General features: G+C 35.3%; 1 protein-coding gene across 1 annotated transcript in view; it reads right to left on the bottom strand.

The window, feature by feature from the left end:
- Positions 1-20,418, bottom strand: part of plxdc2b (plexin domain containing 2b) — a 215,615-nt gene that overhangs the window by 10,491 nt on the left and 184,706 nt on the right. Inside the window, exon 12 of the mRNA XM_015354546.2 lies at positions 14,879-14,917. Coding sequence (XP_015210032.1) covers positions 14,879-14,917 — 39 coding nt within the window. The remainder of the gene's footprint in view (positions 1-14,878; positions 14,918-20,418) is intronic.

Raw genomic sequence — 20,418 nt, 5'->3', positions numbered from 1 at the left:
AGGGCATTTTTGTATTAATGAAATAATGACCCTCATATTCTAATATATTTTAGTTACTAACAACCAAAGGAGCTAGATGTACTAGAACTAGGTGCTTATTTCTCTGTTTGTATTTCTATACAAGAAATGCAATTTTGTTTTACAGCAAACTCCCTAGTACCAAATGTGTGATGTGTAATACTTTCTCTCACACACTTCAAACAATCGGAGCGTTAATGTGCAAAATGAGAAAATTACAAGATTTGAGATTTTACAGTACATCATAATGACATAATTATTATTTAATCATTCCAAACAAAATGAAAACCTGATAAAAGGAGCAAATTCTTTAATACTGGATTAAAAAATTAATCTTTATGGACAGTTGTTTCATATTGTACAATGTGCAATTTTTAAGACCAGGGAGGATGTAAGCAAAAAAAAAACTAAATAACAGCAGCAGCATTATCAGCTGGTAACCAGTTATCAGAACCTAGACTTGGCTGGTCTGGTCTGTGGCACTCTTCCGTGTGAACCAGAACCCCAGTATGATGATTATACTTTGGGTGACACATGTAACTGAGGTCCCCAATACATGGTCATCAAAGATCCCATGACACTGTTTGTAAGACAAGAGGTGTCACAATGGTGTCCTGGCAAAATTCTTCTCTGAATTTGAATGATCTAGCCTGTCTAAAGCTTCTGCTTAATTCAGCTGATGAAGTAATTTCTCTACCTGATCTTTTAGTGAGGCTTCTGGTGCATAATGGCTTCATATAAAACGTGGGTGAAGTGGTTCTCTTTTCCTCCTTTATATACAGTAAAGTGCTTTAGAATTCTTAAGGATGTAAAAGGCTAGATCATGTGTTTTATTACAGTTTACATAACCAAAAATGTTTTATAAACAAGTTTCAATATAAATCTTGTAACTTATGAAAAGTCACAGTAAATCCTTGCTGTTAAAGGTCAGTACAAGTTAGCAATTACACACAATATGATTTATAAATTCACGAATGAATGCAGCATCTCACAGAATAAAATGCTTAACTGTTTTTAGTGGAATCACTTTCTGTTTTTTGTAATTTTCAAAATGTATTACTTTCAAGAAAAAAAAGTAATTCCTATAATCAGACACTGAATTTGTTGTCTTCGGTCATATCTCCAGCCAGATATTATACTTGCATATATATTTTGTTGTTTTGAAATATACATTTAATTTATTCCATAGAAAACTGGTCAGCCTCTAGGACAAACATCCGGTCAAAACCATGACAAGTCTAAGTAAACACGATGAAAGAGTTATTTCTATTGTTGTACTAGCTCAGCAGGAATTCTGGTTTGCTTCAAAACAAAAAGAAGTGTGACGAGGGAAATTTGCAGAATTTACTAAGGAGATCTGTTGTGATCCCAGTGTGGAAAAAACAAGAAAACGGACCGACAACCATCACAAATTGTTGGATTTTTTCTGTCCTAAAACTCTGCAGTAACTCTTCAGGGTTTTCTCCTTTGTTCACCAGTACCCCCCTAGCTTACTTTAACCAGATTTATTTTGTTTAACTATTTTATTAGAAAGGCAATTCCCAACCTGGAAACCAGGTTTGCCTGCTGCTTTTTTCCAGAAAGTGTGTAATCTTTTGGTATTTTTGGAAGCACACTCAGGCTTCTACCTCCATTAGCCTGTGAGTGAGAAATCACATTGTAGAAATGGTGATATACAGTTTGTCACTGACTTTAAATTTGCTTTTTTAAATTGTTGTTACCACACACAGTGAAAACTGTCAGTCAACAAAAAGCCTACTGTCATAATCCCAAGTGATAACAGTTATGACAATCCAGTACAGAGAAGCATTAAAGCACAACTCTGTTATAGCAACACAGAAAGTGCTTGAGTGATTTTATGTTTTCAATAATCAGAATGACAGAGACGGTTTAGAACCATGACAACATTAGTGTGAAATACTGTTTCATGGCCAACAGCATGGGAAATTGGTTGACCAGTAGAGACATGAAATAAATTCTGGTATGCTGTTCTACTCTGCTTCAGTGAGGGATGAGAGAAATCTCACTGAACTGTCCCTGAACTTGTTCTCAATTTGAAATGGATCAATAGTATGCCAGATGCCAATCACAATATATTGACAATTACAGTTATAAATTGCAGTCTGTACCAATGATTTATTAAAGACTGTATAAATCATGCAGTAAGTGTGTAATATTTTGTGAAGGTGCATTATGGTTGAATATAATCAATATTTTCTAAGATTCTAGTGATGTTATTAAAAAAATAATTGTCTAACTTACCAATGAAAATATGCTGTTTCACCTTAAAAATATTTTTTCTAAAAAATAGTGGTTCTCTGTTAGTTGCTTAAATGTGATATTGACTCAAAAGAAAATGGGCTGTAGACCTTTTTGTTTCAGTCCTAGATAAAATCATGAAATTGCTGCAATGGAACAAGTAATAGGTTTATTCCTTGCTGAAAAGAGAAGAAAGAAAACAACGTTTCGGCTGTGGAACCTTCTTCGGGTTTCAGGTGACACATTTAATGGCCAATCAAGACATATTAAATCACAATGTTGTGTGTAAGGAAGTCTGTTGCAAGTTATGAACATTGCAGGTTTTAGTTGAGTTAAAAAATAGAATATTGTTCACTCTTGTAATAGAGCATGTAAACACATCAACCATCTGTATGTATTTAGAAAACCAAGAATATACAACATGAAAACAGATGTCAAACTTTAATTTGTAAAAGTCATTAATTTAAAGTGACAGTGGGAGAGATACTGTCTGAAGCTGAGAACAGCTGCTAAATTAATCAATAAATCAATCATAGCTGAGCATGTCAGCATGTTGCAGACAGATTCTAGACAGAAGTGTATTAGTTTTACTGTACAACACTACGACTAAATACAAAAGTTAGCCTTGACAGTTCTTTAATAAATTTGTTTTAAGAACATTATCTACTCAGCAGAATTTTAAACACACTGAAGCTTCAAAATGAGCATGCAGTAAAAAATCAAATAAGTGGCCTAATGGAGCAGCACATCGGTTTTCCACATGATAAACCTTGTACAGAGGGTAAAGCGTGATGCATTTAAGAAAAATGCCTATTAAATGAAACACAGACATACATATATACATATGTACATATTATACTGTATACATATAACTGTCATGGTGCCACTTTAGGTAGACCCTGAGAGATAATACTTCATATTTCTTTTAGTACCTTTTCTTGAACTTATATTATTGTTAAATACACATACTGTACTGTAAATGTATTATGAGCACTTCCTCCCTCTTGTCTTATTATTTGATTGTCACTGATTATACGATGGTGTTTCTTAATAAATAAGAAAGTGAGATACATTATCATATTGTTTGGCTTGTATAGCTGGGCTGATTACTTTGATGACATAATAAGATGCATATAATCAAAAACAGAAAAGACAAAGCAGGAAGGCACAGAAGTATTGAAAACAATGACAACAAACTTAAGTCTCTCAACACTACGCAGTTCTAGAAACAGAGCTCATGAAGCACAAAACCATTTTCCTCTCAGTGAATAAAAATTCTTAATTTGGCAGCAATGTGAAGTGGAAATTCTCCTTTGTCTCATAGTGCATTATTTACAAGTTTTTAATTTAAGTATTATTCGGGAACCTGTGAGATCAGTGTAAATTCAGCTATCCAAGAAATCAGCACAAAATGCACAACAATCTGCGTGCTTGTATCTTAAGTGTAAGACATTGGTATTAACTACGAAGAGTAAAGGTGAACTAAAACCCATAAAAATTGCAAGCTATCAGAATTTTGCAGAATGAAATAAATCCTCATAGGTGATACAGATACAGTATTAACAGGTGAAAAGGAAAAGTTCTGCATCATTCTGCAAGTGTGGAAAGCACATAATTCTGCCATCATATGGCCCTCTTTCCTGCCCACATGGTTACTAAGTGGATAGACTGTCTGATACTACAATAGTATGAAACTGTCCATGACTGAACTGCTGCGGGACTGGTAAAGGAGGTGCAACAGATGCTTTTGGCAACCAGACTGATGTTCAGTTCTTGTCTCCTAGTTAAAAAAAAAAAATACGTACAGTACAAACAGAAAATTCAACAACACAAGTCATTAAAATAATTACATCAAAGCCACATTCATTTATAAAGCTTAAATGTAGGGTTGTAACTGTTTCCAGTCACATCTACCTGCAATTTAAATAGACTACTATTCCAATAACAAGAGAATCACAGCCAATCAGAGAAATTTTTGGTTACATAGCAACACTAATTTCCTAGTTTTTAAAGACTCTGCGATAGAGAATGTGTGTCTATTATTCAATGTAATTGAATTTAAGAATGCAAATGGTGTTTACTTGGTGGATTATTATATATATACACAATACATATTGTATATTTCAGTAATTTGGCCAAACCATAATTTAAGGAGGTGTAAAGGCATGAATTAGACAATGCTTTACTGTCTAATCTTTCCTGGCTGAAGAGAAATCGAACCTGCTACAAGGGTGGAGAATGGAGTTGTCATGATCGACATCCCTCCTCTAGAGGGTGCTCTGACCCTTTTGTGTTTTTAGTTTCATTATCACGTACACCTGTCCCTGGATCCACCATCCTTTATTTAAACCAAGTGCTCTGGAAGCTCGGGGCTCTGCTATGGAATGCGGACGACCGGAGGCCCGTCTAGCATCAAGTCACCCTACGTCTGAAAGTCCGAAAGGCTTCCAAACGGCATCCAGACCAGCTGAGTCTGGGGCTCGGTGCACCTGGCCTCGTCACTCTGTTTTTAATTTCCTTGTTCCTGTCCCTGATCCCATTCCTGGTTTTAATTGTGTGTCTTGGAAGGATCTCCTGGCACTTGGACCCTGGACTGCACCCTAGTTTCCCATTTTGGACTACCCTCGTTTGGACTTGTTCGCCTGCTCTCCCCCATGCACCTGGATCACTGTCGGCACCGCCCCCTGTTTGCCATCCCTTTCATTCCTAGCCGTGTTTTACCCGTAGCCCTTTTCCAGTCACTTCCGGATTTTCCTGTCTGCACATGGTCCTAAACTATGCACAACACAGGAGTAAGGAGGAAGGCAAAAATGAAAGTGAGTAATCTTGAATCTTTCTGAACTTTCAGTTAAAACCTCATATATGATATATATGGTATATACAACTGCATTTGTAGAATACATCTGAAACTGGCCATTGACCAGAAGTTTTTAAAACTCCAATTCTATTTTTTTTCTGAAAAAAAATATTTTACTGATTAGATTTTTGTTTACCAATCTTTCTTTCAATATATCATGTATCCTTTTTATAACCAAGCGCATTGTTTTTTAAAATATGTTCAAATAAATTAATTTTAATTCAGATGCTTCTTATTTCAACATGAGAACTTCAGGACAAGAAATAAAATAGAAATGACCCCTCGTTTTCTATGAGAAGTCACTAAATGCTTCATTAGGGACTTTTATGTTATTTCTATAATGAACATAAAATGTAATGGATTCCAATTCTAATTTCTAATCTCTCAATTAGAAATTACAATTCAACAACCAGGGCAGCACAGTTGCACAGTGATTAGCATTGCTGCCTTGGCACACTGGGGCCCTGTGTCCAATTCCTTGTTTGTTTGTTCTTCTCCCCCTGTTTGTATGGGTTTTCTTTTAAGTGCTCTGATTTCCTCCCATAGTCCAAAGACATAGTGGTGGGTTAACTGCTTGCTTGGAAAACTGGCCCTGGTGAGAGTGAGTGTATGTCTATGTTTCTATCTCCTTGTGCTGTTGCTTGTTACTTTTGTTGTAGGCTTTGGTTCCCCCATGACCCTGAACAGGATGAAGCAGTTAGGCAACGGATGGATGGAATTTAATAAGTGGAGAACTAAAATATAATTTTAACTGCTTTAACATTTTTTATTTGAAAACCTTATCGGTATTGGAGCTGAATTTCTCATAGGCAGTTATTATGAAAATGTTCCAAAAGAGTGCTTACACCTAGATTTAAACAAAATGTCTAGTTTCCTCTGACTCAATTAAAGATAATAATGTTGTGTATTATACTCCTGCACAGAACAGCAAAGACTTTATTAACCTCTATTCATAACTCTGTACCTCTGAAGTCTGCCCAACCTGCTTAAGATTAAAATATTCTTGAAACTACTTGCAACTACCCCAGCGGACTGCCAAATAGGTGGGGCTTTTAGATGTTCACATAACTCTGCAGGTGTTGAAGGCAGTTGTTCAATCAAGCCAAAATCCTGGCCTTGGCAGCATTCTCATATTGTACCTGAGCTTCTGCTGGCTGTGAGAGAAAAAAAAGTGTCTTAAAATACAGGTCAGAAAATTAGTTTTAATTTCATTTCTTCTTATGAAGATAAAGACCAATTTGATCCACTTTAGCATAAGCTATAGGCCACTTTTATTACTAAACGTGGACATTTATACATGTTCCACCTAATACGTCACAATCAAACAAGCTTTTTAAAAAGGTTGTTTTGCTTGAGATCATATATAATGCCTTATGCACACGATAGTCATTTTCTGCAGCATTGGATTGTTTAAAATTGAACTACCCCAGTGAAACAAATTTCCTTGCAGGGACTCATTACAACCAAACATGGAAAGCAACAGCTCTCAAGATGCTGGTAGTGCAGATCCTGAAATTCAGCCACCTGTTTTAACAACTTCACACAGTATTCTACACTAAAAGGTAAATGGTACTCTGTTCTCAGAAACACTGCAATAGATACAGTATATGTATCCGCATTAGGGAAAGGTGCACTGCGGTATACTAGTTTTGTTCATCATGCCAAATTCAGCTCCTTACTGCTCAAAGAAGATAGGTGGCACTTGGGTTGCGTTATGCACTTATATAGCGCATTTCTAGACACTTCACTTGAAGCACTTTACAGGTAATTGGGACTCCCCTCCACTAATGTGTACGTAGCATCCACCCGGATGATGCGATAGCAGCCATAGGGCACCAGTACACCAGCTATCAGTGGGGAGCAGAACAGGGTGATGAAGCCAATTCAAAGATGGGGATTGTTAGGGGGCCATGATTGATAAAGGCCAATGGTAAACCTGGCCTGATTTACCCCTACTTGTTTTGAGAAACACCTGGGATTTTTAATGCCCTCAGAGATTCAGGACCTCGGTTTTACATCTCATCCAAAGAATGACGCCTTTTTACAATATAGTATCCCTGTCTCTATACTGGGGTATTAGGACCCACACAGACCACAGGATGAGCACCTCCTGCTGGCCCCACTAACACCTCTTCCAGCTGCAACCTTAGTTTTTCCCAAGAGGTTTTGGTTGCTTGATGTGACACTGCAGTAAAGTTATTTCATATGTAAAGATATTAGCTTGATTTTGATTTTCTGAACTTAATTGCATCTTAACAAAATGATTTAGATATATCAAACGGTTTCCATTTTGTTAAGCATGGTTTTTTTACAGCCTTCACTTCTTTTAAATGCCTTTTGATTTTTGACACACAGTGTTTCAGATGTCAATAACTTTAATAATAATAATTGCTCACACTTATATAGCGCTTTTCTGGACACTCCACTCAAAGTGCTTTACAGGTAACGGGGTCTCCCCTCCACCACCACCAATGTGCATCCACATTGCATCCACATGGATGATGCGAAGGCAGCCATAGTGCGCCAGAATGCTCACCAGCTATCAGTGGGGAGGAGTGCAGAGTAATGCTATCATCTATCAGTGGGGAGGAGAAGTGCGGAGAAGCCAATTCATAGATGGGGATTATCAGGAGGCCAATGGAAAATTTAGCCAGGACACCAGGGTTATACCCCTACTCTTTTTCGAGAAACACCCTGGGATTTTTAATGACCACAGAGAGTCAGGACCTCAGTTTTACATCTCATCCGAAACACGGCGCTTGTCTACAGTATAGTGTCCCCGTCACTATACTGGGGCATTAGGACCCACTTAGACTGCAGGGTGAGCAACCCTTGCTGGCCCCACTAACACCTCTTCCAGCAGCCACCTTAGTTTTTCCCAGGAAGTCTCCCATCCAGGTACTGACCAGGCTCACACATGCTTAGCTTCAGTGGGTTGCCAGTTGTAAGTTGCAGAGTGATATGGCTGCTGGCTTATAACTTTGCAAGGAAAACAAAAGACTTCAGACCACTGGTATTTTAAAGATTGCTATTTATTAAAATGTTCACATCTTTTATTCAAACAATGTCTATCACCTAGTTTCAGTTTTTCTAAAAGTTTCTAACCTTACCTTTTTGTGTATTTGTAATTTTGTGTATGTGTTTATTATAATAATATAATTATAGTGAAGAGATTTACGTATGTGCTGTATATTATGTAAGTGCTGTATATTAATGAATTGTTTATTAGTGACCCAAACACATTTCTAAATGATGTGCTGTACAGTTTGTTTGTAATAGAGTTCACATCAACTCTATTAGAGTAGAGTTCTATCAACACTGTTTCCAATCATGATAGTAGCAAATAGCAAAATCTGGGGTTTCCATTAATCTGTACCAAGAGCTTTTGCTATATATTTGAAACTATTTTATCATAAAAGAAAATACTCTTTGAAAATTGTCCGCTTTTTAAAAACATTTCACGTTACAAACTCTACTGCAATTGTAGCATCAACCAGCAGTTTGAGGAGAGACCATTTGCATTAATTTCCCTTCCCCCAGCAGTTGACAGAAAGTGTATAAATTGCATGAGAGATGTCTTTATCATGTAAATTGCCCATTGTTGATTTTTGTCAATGGACAACAGGGATAAATGCAGTGACGCCATTTATAAAAAAAGGCTGACAGACTAGTTTTCTTCAGAAACTAAGGTTAAGATGGATAAAGATATTTTAACACTTTTCAAAGGTGTTTTAAAATGCTTCCTTAGTTGTTTGTGTGGTAGCATCAGTACTGATAATTGTAATAGGTTCAGAAAATTAATGAAGATAAGCAACAAATTCATTGAGGTAAATTAAATAAAACTGAATACCCTAAATGCATCTCTACAAAAAAGGGTACTAAATAAGGCCAAGAGTATTATGGAGTCTGGTTCACAACCCCTCCACTATGAATTTACATTACTCTCATCTGGTAGAAGCCTCTGTGTCCCCAGGTAAACTTGTCAAACGTGCACTAAACTGCTCTGTGCCTTTTTGCATTCCTACACACTGAGTCTGATTTAGACAATCAATATGTGAACTGTAAACATTAGTAACACTTCTTAAATTCCAAAATAAATAAATGCTAGTAGACTAGTCATGTTTGAAGATCTTATCATTTTTGTAGGGTTAACAAACACTGTAAAATTAAATTAAAAAAGATTTTGATAAAATTCATATGTGGGCAAACACCTGATGTGCAGATGGTGGGTATACTTTTTGCATGCAAGAAGTGAAAATGCGATCTATACTGTATGAATACAAAATGGAAAATGCAGAGCTGGAACAGGATACTTATGAAAAAGTTTAAAGAAAAAATGCATTTTTGGGGGGCACTTATTTTTTTCCCTCTGGAATTGTGAATTAGGATGAAACTACTATATTTTAATTAAGGACACCTGTTCCAATCAGAAAACAAAGAAATTGTTTTGGGGCAAAACTGAAAGAATTTTTTATCGTGGACTTTAAATGCTTAGGCAAAGCACTAAGAACTCTATTATATATAGTGAACAATGTGTTGATTCCTTTCCCCTAGAGCATTTGTTACTCTTTTTACGTAAACAGTACAGGATTGCACTACAGATGCATAAAAATAGACCTGTTTAAGAAAATACTAAATTCTGTCTGCATTCTGGCATTCCACTGTTTCTGGTTTTTCTCAATGAGCATCAGAGATTCTCCTTCACCAGAAATTCTCCTATTTGTTGTTTAGAAATATATTGTTTATATATGATATTGTTAAAATCAGTAAATGACCCCCAAAATTGTAAGGATTTCACCGAGAATATACTGTACCTGAGCATTTTCATGGATGGTATAGTTAAAGGCACATGATTTCTTTGTTCTTTGTCACAGCTTTGGTGAAAAGGGTAATAATTCAGTCACACTTAAACAAATATTTCTTAACAATGACAATACACACCACACTACACAAAAAATAAATATACAACATACAAGTTTCCCTACTGTATGTACATTACAATTTTACAGACAAGACATTTCAGAGACCTACAGTATGTCTTGACCACCCATTAAACCCCAGACTGCTACCAAGAACCACTATCGATTTTCATTCGCCAGTAAATTACATAACGTACAATGCTGCAGTATCGCCAATGCAGTACTAAGAATTAACGGATGTTCTGAGTGGCTGCATCTCTATATCAAAACAAGCATTCAGGCACAGGCACTTAACTGAAACAAGGGACTCTCCATGGGTCACACTTACAAAAAGCCTTCAAAGGGCACAATGTTAGAGGTATACCTCAGGTTTAGATATAAATAATAAGATAGTCTTTCAAGGTTTTAGCTTTCGTTACATAGATTGGAAAACATAACATGACATTTTAGTAGCTGAAATTCAATTTCCTAAGGCTAAAGAAACTAAGGCATCCTTAATCAATTTCAAGAAAGATAGACTGAGCAGGATTGTCAGGTATCAGGGAACTGTGATCATAATATGATATGTTTACAGCACCTTGAATGCAACAGTTTTGTCAGCTGCAGTAGGTACTGTACAAGAAAATACAAAGAGGTAGAATTAACTGCCCTCCTGTCTCACCCCAACTTCAACAAGAAATGACTAGGTTGTGCTGCCACCTAAACAAGACATCTACAGCAATTTCAGTATAAGTTCACCAATTTCCATTCATATCTCAAACTCTTTGCCAATGTGGCCTCTACCATCTTTCCTTTTCTGGGCATAAAAGTTTCTCTATCAACTTCCTGGACAGCAAACATAATTACATACATAAAGTACTGATATCACTCAAATTTCTACTATATACTGTACACAGAGTACAAGAGTTTGTGGAGTACCATCAGGATCTCTGTAAGGATTACTGCTCTTCAATCTAGAATCTGGAAAAACTAAGGAGTGAATGCTCTAATAGTGGTAGTAGTGGGGCGTGTAATTAGAGGAACAAGTAATAGGTTTATTCCATGCTGAAAAGAGATGAAAAAAAACACACCATTTCGGTTGTGGTGCCTTCTTCATGTGTAAGCTTACACCCAAAGAAGGCTCCACAGCCAAAACCTCATAGTGTAAAAATGAAAACATAATATATTATTGTTACAGTGGTGAAAATAGTATTGCTCTGGAATCTGTCCAGAGAATGCAAAAAAGAAAAGCAAACATATTAATTTGAATTTTCTGCACTGACAGGCTAAAATAAATTTTTTATCATTTATAATGTTTCCCCACCAAAAGCCAAAAGACACTGTATATGAAAGGTGTTACCAATTCTGCAAGTGCTGAAGGAAGTGTTTGTTTATATGAGCAGGTTTCAAATCCATGAAAGAAGAACACATGCAATATTCTGTATCTACTGAAAATTCAACTGCAATATACTGTATAACATACTCGATGCTTTATGTGGGATTGTTATTGTCACGATTATAGTCCCCCCTCCTTAAGGGTGCTCCAGCCCTTTCACTTTAGACTTTATTCTGTGCACCTGATCCCTTTTTCCAGCCCACCTTAAAAGCCAGGCGCTGACGCTCATCCTGGCTCTGCATCTGGTTTCCGCACCAGGCGAGTCCGGGACCTGGAAGCGCCTGGTCCCGTTAAGGTTTTAACCTCTGTTCCTGTTCCTAGTCCGCCGGTTCCGACCCGGTTCATGGTTTTTAATTCCTTGTTTTGATGGATCTCCTGGCTTTGGACTTACTCTTGTGTTTTTGGATACCCTCTAAGGATTACTCTCTTGGATTGTTTGCCTCGGCCACACCTCCCCCCATGCACCAGTGCACTTTGGACACGCCCCCCTGTTTTCAGCCCCGTATTCCTGCATGACGTTTTCCCAGTGTTTCCCCACTTCTTTGGATTGTGTCGTCCGCATAGGGTCCGGAAAGAACTGTTCGTTACAGTTATTTTTTATATTTTTATGCAGCCTAATTATATCACTCATTTTCTGTGTTATTAAGTATTTGATATCTCTTCAAAAAAATAAGACTATTCCCCTGACACGTTATATACAGGTACATGTTCATTTTAGTGCTTCATTGCCTGTGATAATAATGAATAAAATGGATGCGCTATTACGTGTCAATGGCCACCGACCATCACTCTTACACCAAGTTTATGTGCATAAATTGCAGTACATTACTAATTGAAGTCATTACTGCAATGTGATGACTGTTTATTGAGTAGCTTTAGGAGAGACTCTATTGACTTATTGGTGACTGAAATATAATTTAGAACATTTTTCAGGAAAAACTAGTATACTATGATAAAGACCTGTAATAAAGAGTTTCTGGCTTTCTGTAGTTTACTGTTAGATCTAACTGCTATAACCTTGTGAATGAGCCTCAGATCTATCTTGTTGAGTTGGGTAAAGACTGAACTCTGCTTAATTCTTGGATCTACTCATTTATAGAAATTGTTCTTATCAAAAGAAGTACAGCTAGCTATGCTTGTTCAATAACTGGACAGTCTGGAAAGATGCATTGTTATTTACAAAATCTTTTTTATATCTTCTTCTTTCTTTTGTTTTTGAATATCCTTTTGTTCTTTATATGTTCAATGTTTATTTTCTAAAATGATCATTCAAAACCCTTTTTCTTATACTTTTCTGTTGTACAGCTCTAAATTTTGGTCAGGTTTTAACTGGATTGAAATAAGCAGTAGAGATTCAGCATGCCTTTCTACCACAGCTTGATTTTCAATTATCGAAGTGGAACACTTGCATTCAGGAATTTAATTTTTTCTTCCATTTTTGAATTTGCCTCAAGGATAACAGTCAATGTGATTGACTATCTTTGATTCTTTAATTTTTGCTTGTTCTTGAACTGTAACAGGATTAATAAAATTGAAAGCCTGAAGCCTATAGTACATATTCTCGATCACTACTACTAAACTGAAAGACATGGTTTAATTTTCTCCATAACTCAAGGTCCATCCAAAATGTTTAACAGGATATATCTCTTTAAATACTTTTCACACACAAGACTCAACGTTTCATGATGAAACTTCCATACATATTAAACCTAAGTGGAACGTTAACTGCATGGTTTGATTAATTACATAATATTAAAGATTTTCTGTATACAATTTAAATCACCAAGACATGTTTCTCATTTTTATCTTACTTGAATAGCCACAAACCCTACAAGTTCCATGTTTAGTCACTGTTGCTGTTCTCTGTTCCACAGATTAATAATAATAAAATTGTCATTCAACTACCTATGCACTCTGATTATATAAAATCATTAAACGAATTCCTGAGAAATCAGACAATGAGGTATTATCATATCATAATCTAAAATTGTACCTTAGCTTACTATAAATGGAATACATGGAACAAAATATTTTTAATTGTATTTAAAAATATTCCTTTTGTATCCCATCTAAACGTGTCTCGTGTCACTTTTTAAGCCTCCTCTGTCATTGACAAGTTACATCAAGTCTTGTTCTGGCCAGTCTTTTGAATTAATTCTCTTGACTACAGTAAATAAGATTTCATGATCACAAACTGTTCGATAATGTGTTTCTTGTTGAAGAGCCATCATACAGGAATGTGTGCGGCAATTGGAGTCTCAATTAAATTATATCTCCAAATCATTTACATTCATTGTGTAACTCCCGCCTCTCTTCTAGACTGGGGCTGCAGTCCTCCGAATCATAAGCAATGGGTATGTTTGATAAATGTTACCTTTTAAATGGTTCAAGTCACCCTCAAGTTAAAATGACTCTGAAGACAAAGTTGCTGTGATTTTGTATAATATATCTTCACATTTAAAGCAGCCTGCAGCTTACATGTCCTTAATGACAAAATGATTTATTGCTTCACTAGAAGCACTGTACGGTGAATTGTTTCAATCACTGGTGAGTAAAGGGTCTAGGAGTAAACTGACGTGTGCACTTTTGTACAAGAAAGCAAGAACCAATTTTATTTAAAAATGGATAGAATCAGTCAGTAAAAAAATAAAACATTACCAACAAAGTGGAAATCTGATATGGAAATACAAGTCAGCTACAAGATTTACAACCTATAGGAAAGTTTCTAGAAAAAAATAGTGCTGTGTTGATAATATAAATTGAACATACTGTATCTCTGCTGACACCTGCATCATTATACAGAAATGAACTTTTTAGTACTCCCATGTGTCACAGACCTCCAGAGGCAATTTCCACCTGGAATAATTCCCTTAAACATTTTGTAATTGTTTTGTAATTTTGTAAGTACAGACAGCAGAGGCAGATGTAGGGCATAAATTGAAGCTATAGAAAAACCTCAATATAATGTAATTTCTCATTTACCAAAATGTTGCATTACCCTGCTATATTGTTGCGAAAGTGCTTAGATGGTTTTGCAATAGGGATAATTCTTCTGTAACTAGTTTATAAGTGTGCAAATCTTTATCTAAGACATTAGGAATCTCTTTAAAATGATGCTAACAGCTCTTTGACAATATCTATTTCTATTTATTTTAATAGTTGTGTATTTTATTAATTAGCTTAATCAAATCAAATAACAACACATGTAAAAAGTGTAAAGGCCATACAGACAGAAGCTGTTTGTAGTTTAAAACAAATTCCAAGTCATAAATCTTCTTAAGACACACACTCACACAGCAATGTCAATGTGAAAATGAAGAAGTCTCTTCAGTTAATGAAAGGTATTAATGTCACTCAAATTAATGATGTGTGAAGACTAATTGCAACAGATTATCATGAAGAGATGTTGTGACCATCTTAGAGTCACACTTAGGCAAGTATATAACTTACCCCCATTGTCCTTCCGGTGTAGTGCAATCTTTGTGTCATCTGAATAATGAAAGTAGAAAAGAAAAATGTAAGATAATGTTATAATGATTTTCAGACCTCTTAGCATTTAGCCTGAAAAAACCATTTTTTTTCTCACCTGGGTCCTGCTGACAATAAATGCAAAAGTATCAGACATATCAGTTGCAACAGAAACACTCCTATTTCTAAACATGAAAACTCTTTGATTTATAACACCATCTACTTACATTCTCTAACATTAGTCAAATTGATTTGAATGATTTATGCTTCGTAAAACCTGAGTCAAATTATCTTTTATTGCATTTGCATTGTAGTTTATTATGTGATTTATGAAGAATTGTTATAATTTGAAGTAGGTTATTTTCTGAACCCATTAACTTTGATTTTCCAACATAATTGAGGTCACGAGAAATTGAAAATTAAACTCTTTTTTGTCATACATTATATAAGTTAATGCATATTCCTTCCAAAAATACATTGAAAAAATGTGGAAAATAACATTTATAAAAACACAGCATTGAGGGATTAGATAGAATAGAACTACAGAAAAAAATCTGACATACTTGCTGTTATGAATACAGCTTCCATAAAACATGAATTCAGACTGGAACTGTATTGTTTACACAGATATTATTTAAGAAATGTAAAGTAGAGTTGCAAGGGCACAAACCATTTCACAAACATACTGTTAATCAGTTCAGTTAAGCTTTTTCATTCTGTTACTAATAATCCTATTTATTCATTATCTCCTTTATGATATTCCTTCTGTCCACATTACTAAATTGTTCCTTTTTCCACATGACAACTGTGTTTATTATCCACACTTACACATTTCCCAATGTTTTAAACAATGATTTAGTTGTATATTGCCACCATCATTACACAGCTATAATTCATAAACTGACCTACTAATTTTTCTGATTTTCCATTTTCTAACCACTTTATTGAATACAGGGTTGGAGTCACACTGGATGGGACACCATTGCTTCCTCCATTGCTGGACAAACACAGACACAAGACACGGTGACACATCATGTCAGGACCAATTGTCCCAGAAGCCAATTAACCTACTACTGTCTCTTTAAATTGTTAGAAGAAACCAGGGCACCTGGAGGAAATCCATGTGAACACAAGAAGAACATACAAACTGCATGCAGGTAGCACCCAAGGTCTGGTGTGAACACAGGGCCCCTGCGCTGTGAGGCAGCAATGCTAACAATTGCACCACAGTGCAGCCCTTTCTAGTTTCTTTTCTCCCTAAATTATTTTTTACAACACAAAAAAGGGTGAAAATACTGTATATGTAACTTATTGAATCCCTTTTACTGTTGACCTAATTTTATACAAGATTTTACCTTTCTGTTAATGTGACAAAAACAAGTTCTCATTAGGGTTTCATATCAGATAGGTCTTGAGAACTCACATTGAGCCAGAAACACAATTGTGTGGGTGCCTTAAGACACACACATGAATAACAAAAAAGGCAAGTGATATTCAATTGTGTTGTAAAATAAAATATTAACTTAATGAATAACTAAACACTCTTCACAGCAATAAAATGAACAATAAAACAAAAGAAAATGTATTGAAAACGTATTGTGATATGACTGCAAGTATTAGATTTGACAGCTTCCTCCTGTATATTATGCCAGCCATCAAAACTAATCTATTTTACAGCGGAGAAGAGAATAAAGAAAGAAGGAAATGTGACTTCTAATTCTAGGCTTCACCACGTCTTTCGAAATAAAGTTCTTTCATCTTTGAAGAGCTTACCAATCACAGCTTGTGTGACTCTTTGGAGTATATACAGTACAGTACTCTATGCAACATGCATAGATGGTAGGCTATCGTGAAAAAACAGTCCATTGTTGGTCTTTCCCACAGACTGCACCAAATGTGCAGGTACCGACTCAGTGTAAACTAAAGATGCTTGTACACTTGGTACGGCTACTCCAAACACCAACATGAACTCAACTGAGGTATCTAAGTGTTTCTTGCATACAAAGAGGAGATCAGACTAAGTCTACTTGTTCATTTTGTTCACATCCTAAAATTGTAGAACACAAAATGTGTAAAACTAAGAATGCTTGCAAAATAGGTTTACACAAACCATACGCCTATGTATGTTACTGCTCCCATCCTCGGTGTAACATTTCTATTTATAAAGGGGAGCAAAATTAAACAGTATAAAGTAAGAATCAGTATTCCTTAAAACTGATGTGCACCCACACACATAATCTGGGGAAAAAAACAACTTTAGAATGGATTTAAAAATTGTGCATTCTGTGTAAATGCATAAATGGTGACTGATCCTGAAATGGAAAAAAAAAATCGTGGGACTAGTGAACAGGATGCACAAAGACAGATTTTTATGATTTATTTTATCTGTTTTTTTTGGGGGGGTGCAGATACATTTGTTTTTTTAATGCAGAATCATTTTTTATAACCTTTTTTGGTATGAACTATAATCAAACAACTTGATATACCACTACAGCTCTTGTATGTGGACGGTAGAACTGAAAGTAATAAATATGCAATACATCCACTACTTTTCACAGTATATCTACTGTATGAAAAGGTAAACTCCCTCCTCTCTGCTCTGAAACTCCCTCTAATCTAGGTAGAGTCACACTACTGATTTTTGGTAGAAATGTTTTGATTGCAGTTAAATTGAAGGTATTGAGGAATGAGAAGGCCATTTACAAGCAGTTTGTATTGATGTCCTAATATGTACACCATAACATAAGACACAAAACACTCCCATTGATAACATGGCAAACTCTCAGGTAAGCACCAGAGAATGACTGGTGAATGTCACACTCATACAACCCCAGCAGTGCTCTGCCAACAGTGTTCTGTCCAATAGGGAATTGAGCAACTTCAAAAGCTCATTCAGGGTCTTTATTCTTTCATAATACCCACTCTCAAGCCAAGCCAGGATACGAGCCCATCTTGTACCCTGGTATTTATTAATGTTTCCAGTGAACCATTACATCTGTTTATCTCACGGCATGCGGCCGTGATGCTTCACGCTATGTTGCTTCATGCAATGGGGTACAATGATAGTTAGGAGACAGATTTTGTGGATCTATAAAGGGAGTTTCCTTACTGATCACTAGGGAAGAGAAGAAGGACAGACTATTACCAAAATGATAAAGAAATAGAGCACAGCAGATGCTAAATGTCATGCCTGGGGCATTTCAAAATTCACTAGAATGAATTCCAGCTGCAGTTCCGTATCACCTCCAACAAATGCCAATGCAGTTAATGCTTAGTTACAAATGAGAAAATTAACTTAGTGAGCTATGGAAAGTATTGTTAAAAGCATTAAAGGATACTTATTTAATCAGATATTTGAACCCATGGAAAAAGAATGTTTATAAATAATGAATTATTCACCCCAAAAATATCAGATGGCTGGCATGGGCTTAGTGCTGAAATCAGTCATCAGTCATTCACCACACATGCTGTGTTTGTGGCATGGAGCTTTAAACTCTTATTTAGTAAAAAAGCAACCTCCTAAGAATGAAACACATTGTTGAAGTGTTGAATTTCTGTATTGCCTGCACTAAAACTTTAGAGAAGCTTGTTAAAGTACAGTTTAGCTCAGCAAGCATTCATTTTCTTGGTGGGCAGGGTGCTTACAGGAAATCTATTTAAACTTTTTAAGAGGGCTTCCACATAATCTATCAACTTGTTTAAAAAATGACATAAAGCAAAGACTACAAAATCTGTCCTCTTGAATGTTAACAATAAACAGAATGTATACACTAGTATTTGTGTTGCATTTGAAAGAAAAATGAATGATTGCTAGGAGCTACAGTAGCTTTAATTTATCTTACAAAAACAGGTATAGAGTCAGCACATGACTTGCATATAGAATTAAAGGTTTCCTTAGAGAATATTTAAATAATGAAACACAATTGCTATTACGGGCATCATTTCAGTGAGTAATGGCATTTTTTATTTTATAATGCAGACAAAAATGAATAAAAAGCCATCTACATATAAACTAGATTATACCGTGTAATATTAATTCTCCAATCCTGATTTGAATGTCTTCCCTGTTGATGGCTTTTATGTAAGTAACAGGTGATAACTCACTCAGTCAACAGCAAATGATGACAGTTTTATAGTGCTTTCTACAAAAGGCAATATGTACAGTGTTACAGTACATACTGTACAGCTACACTGATGTATATTAATTATAATGAAAACTTACAATTACTCATCAAGTTTACAAAAGATCATAGCAGTCAACTGTCAGACTCATGAAGTAAAATAGATTCTATTTTACATGCAGGTGGTAACCAGACAAGTTTATTGTAAATGACTATTACTATCAGTAATTGAACTTTCGTTTTACAACTAATTCTAGTTGTCAGAATGTAGACTGCTGCAAATAATTGGATTTTAAAGTTCGATACTGTTTAATGTTATGTTTTACAGTATGCTATTAATTAATAAGATAAAAATATTTTTCATATTGGTATTCTAAAAATGCATACACTAAATATGGTCAGGCATTTACTTGTAGAAATCCTTAAGTAGAACATGTAAAACATGAATATGAAAAATATTTTCTTATTCACAGATATCTCATTTACCAAATATCTAGGCACTACACAGTCTAGTTTTCATAATCATAAACCTTATCTTGTCCTCAGGAAGCATTACTTTGCATGAATGTTATTATGAAAAAAACATGGATTTGCATAACTTTGAAACTTCTGTACTGAAATAAACAGTCAAAAGTCTGAGAACCGCAAAGCAAAAAAAAAAGCATATGGACCATATACACAACAGGACATAAAGAAAAAATGTGAATAAACACAAAAACTGTAATTCTGTAATTTCAGAGAGTGTAAAAAGTGTATTTATTATGTATAATTCTCCATTCCAGCTCTTAATTTAACTTTTACTTTATTATGTGATATTTGCTTAAATTAATTGTTTTCATGCACAGACATTAAAACCCCTTGATTCATGTAAGAATTTTTCCTAGAGATTTAGAATTCAATTTCAGTATTAATGAAAAATGTGAAAAGTATGCAGATAACATGGTCAATGACATTTAGAGGTCACACTGCACAAATTCTAGCAGTTTGTCAGTAATCTCATTTCAACTGAATCTTTTAGAATTTTGCATGGCTGTGTCATCTTCACAGCCACAGGTGGATTCCCTCTACTAATGAAGGATTTATTTTTCTGTTTTTAATGCTAAATGTAATTGATAAAATTCTATGCATAATATCCCCAAATAAATTATTATATATACTGTAAATCAATAAACTTACATTTTACTCTGGGGTTCTTTATGACTTCCTAGATGTTTTTCTGTGTTGCTCTTTTTTAGGAGATCTTGGCAGGATGACTAATCCTGGGTAGAGTCACCATGGACTCAAATATTTTCCATTTGCAGACATCTGGCATTTATTTCCGTCCATCTGACAGTGGAAAGATGTACATCCAGTTGTTTAAAAGTGGTTTTGAAACCCTTTCTTGACTGATGTACTGCTCTT

This window comes from Lepisosteus oculatus, chromosome 6 (assembly GCF_040954835.1).
Source record: "Lepisosteus oculatus isolate fLepOcu1 chromosome 6, fLepOcu1.hap2, whole genome shotgun sequence".
Lineage (NCBI taxonomy): Eukaryota > Metazoa > Chordata > Actinopteri > Semionotiformes > Lepisosteidae > Lepisosteus > Lepisosteus oculatus.
This window is presented reverse-complemented; position numbering and strand designations above follow the sequence as displayed.